This window comes from Nicotiana tomentosiformis, chromosome 11 (genome assembly GCF_000390325.3).
Source record: "Nicotiana tomentosiformis chromosome 11, ASM39032v3, whole genome shotgun sequence".
NCBI lineage: Eukaryota > Viridiplantae > Streptophyta > Magnoliopsida > Solanales > Solanaceae > Nicotiana > Nicotiana tomentosiformis.
Genome location: NC_090822.1, coordinates 115,066,555 through 115,068,868, shown reverse-complemented (window position 1 = coordinate 115,068,868; position 2,314 = coordinate 115,066,555). Strand labels below are relative to the sequence as shown.

At 38.8% G+C, this 2,314-nt stretch overlaps 1 protein-coding gene across 1 annotated transcript; it reads left to right on the top strand.

Annotated features, from left to right (window-relative positions):
* Nucleotides 1-389: 389 nt before the first annotated feature.
* Nucleotides 390-1,700, top strand: LOC138902058 (uncharacterized). The gene is made up of 4 exons (XM_070189870.1): nucleotides 390-511; nucleotides 658-805; nucleotides 1,078-1,176; nucleotides 1,452-1,700. The coding sequence occupies exons 1-4, from the start codon at nucleotides 390-392 to the stop codon at nucleotides 1,698-1,700; spliced, it is 618 nt and encodes a 205-aa protein (XP_070045971.1).
* The last annotated feature ends 614 nt before the right edge of the window (nucleotides 1,701-2,314 follow it).

Below are 2,314 nucleotides of genomic sequence, written 5' to 3'. Positions count from 1 at the left end.
GAGAATGTAGTAGTCGACGCCCTCAGCCGTAGATCTATGGGTAGCATGTCATATTTACAGCTAGAGAAGTGTGGGATAGCACATGAAATTCACCAGCTAGCTAGTCTTGGAGTTCGATTACTGGACTTAGGTGATACCGGAGTTACTATTCAGGACACGACAACATCCTCTTTAGTAACTGAAGTGAAGGAACGCCAGTATGAGGATCATGTGCTAGCTCATTACAGAGATACATCCCCTCAAAAGGAGAATACACCATTTGATATTACAGGAGATGGAGTCCTCAAATATCGAGGTCGATTATGTGTTCTAATGTGGCAGGGTTGTGCCAACAGGTTATGGGAGAAGCTCACTATTTTCGTTATTCTATTTATCCAGGAACGACGAAGATGTATCATGATATCAGGGGAATATACGAGTGGGACAAAATGAAGAAGGATATAGCAGAGTTTGTTGTTCAGTGCCCAAATTATCATCAGGTTAAGATTGAGCATCAGAAACCCTGTGGATTGTTACAGGCTATAGAGATTCTGACTTGAAAATAGGAAGTGATTAATATGGATTTAATCATAGGCTTACCTCGTACCCAACGTAAGTTCAATGCTATATGGGTTATTATCGATAAACTTACAAAAGCAGCCATTTTCTGTTTGTTAGGACTACTTACTCAGTAGAGGATTATGCAAGGCTTTACATTAGGGAGATAGTACGACTTCATGGTATCCATATATCTATTATCTCAGATAGAGGTGCTCAGTTTATAGTTAATTACTGGAGGTCCTTCCAAAATGGATTGGGGACTCAGGTAAGTCTTAGTACAATATTTCATCCCAGACAAATGGTCAGGCTGAACGTACTATTCAAACACTGGAGGATATGCTACGGGCTTGTGTGATTGACTTGAGGGGTAGCTGGGATGATCATCTTCCACATATTGAGTTTGCATATAATAATAATTATCATTCCAGCATTCAGATGGCTTTATACGAAGCTCTTTACAGACGTAAGTGTAGGTCACCTATATGATGGTTCGAGATTAGAGAAACTAAGTTAGTAGGACCAGAGTTGGTACAACAGGAAGTTGAGAAGATTAAGCTTATACGGGAAATGCTATTAACAGCTCAGAGTCGTCAGAAGTCCTATGCAGATAATCAACGACGAGACTTGGAGTTTCAGGTAGATGACTGGGTACTCCTAAAGGTATCACCGATGAAAGGCATTATGAGATTCGGTAAGAAAGGAAAGCTTAGCCCTCGGTGTATTATACGTAGAGTAGGCCAAGTAGCATATGAGTTAGACTTGCCTTCCAAATTGGAGTCTGTACATCCAGTATTTCATGTGTCTATGCTCCGTAGGTGTATTGGAGATCCCTATAAAGTCATTATAGCTAACGATGCTCAGGTTACAGAGCAACTATCATATGAGGAAGCTCACATTGCTATACTAGATAGACAAGTTCGGAGATTAATCCCATTGCTTCGATTAAAGTACTTTGGATTGACAATAATGTGGAGGAGATGACTTGGGAAGCTGAAGAAGAAATGAAGACTAGGTATCCTCACTTGTTTTCACTTCCGGAGAAGGATCAGACTGAGACATCACAGCCTTTAGGTATGTATATGGTACTTGATTCTTATGTTAGTTATTTTTATTGGTCATGTAAGGCCATTGATGTTTTTGATGATTGTGGCCCTGTGTGAATTTGTATTATTGGTTTTGCTGTGTGACAAGTTGGTAGTAGTACCATTACAGAGGAGACTCTACCAAAATTTCTATAGATTTTTGGGAGTTTAACATTCGAGGAAGAATGTTTCTAAGGGGGGAAGATTGTTACACCATGTGCGTCCCAAGGCGACGCAATGAATATGAGACTTGTTAATCATGATTTCAATTATTTTAAAGTCATAATATGACTATATATGATGTTTGGATAGAAAATATGAAGTTTGGAAAAAATCGATTAAAGTTGCGGAAACACCAACTAAGGATTTGCTATGTAACAGAGCTTTTTGAGAAATATATTTCGTGTGCTATATGAGGTCTTTTTGGGACATATTATATATCAAATTGAAGGTCTTGGAATTTAGTTTCCAACTCACTTAACCGTTCGTTCATGCGACACCTGGATAAAAATATTATAAGCGTTGGAAGAAGGGCCAATCATAGGGTGCCAAGTAGTACCTTTTTTACTTTTAAAAAAATAGGATATTTACATCCCATCTCGTCTCTTTCTCTTTTTCCAGATAGCTCGCCCAAATAACACCCCAAACTTTGCTCTTAATCTCTATGCAAGATCCTCAAACAAGGTTATCAT

What these genes read in the sequence shown, in the direction of transcription:
- LOC138902058 (XM_070189870.1), top strand. Translation starts at nt 390, where the DNA reads ATGTATCATGATATCAGGGGAATATACGAGTGGGACAAAATGAAGAAG. An exon ending in CATCAGAAACCCTGTGGATT is followed by an intron (nt 512 to 657) that starts GTTACAGGCTAT and finishes TCTGTTTGTTAG; the next exon opens with GACTACTTACTCAGTAGAGG. An exon ending in AAAATGGATTGGGGACTCAG is followed by an intron (nt 806 to 1,077) that starts GTAAGTCTTAGT and finishes TTGGTACAACAG; the next exon opens with GAAGTTGAGAAGATTAAGCT.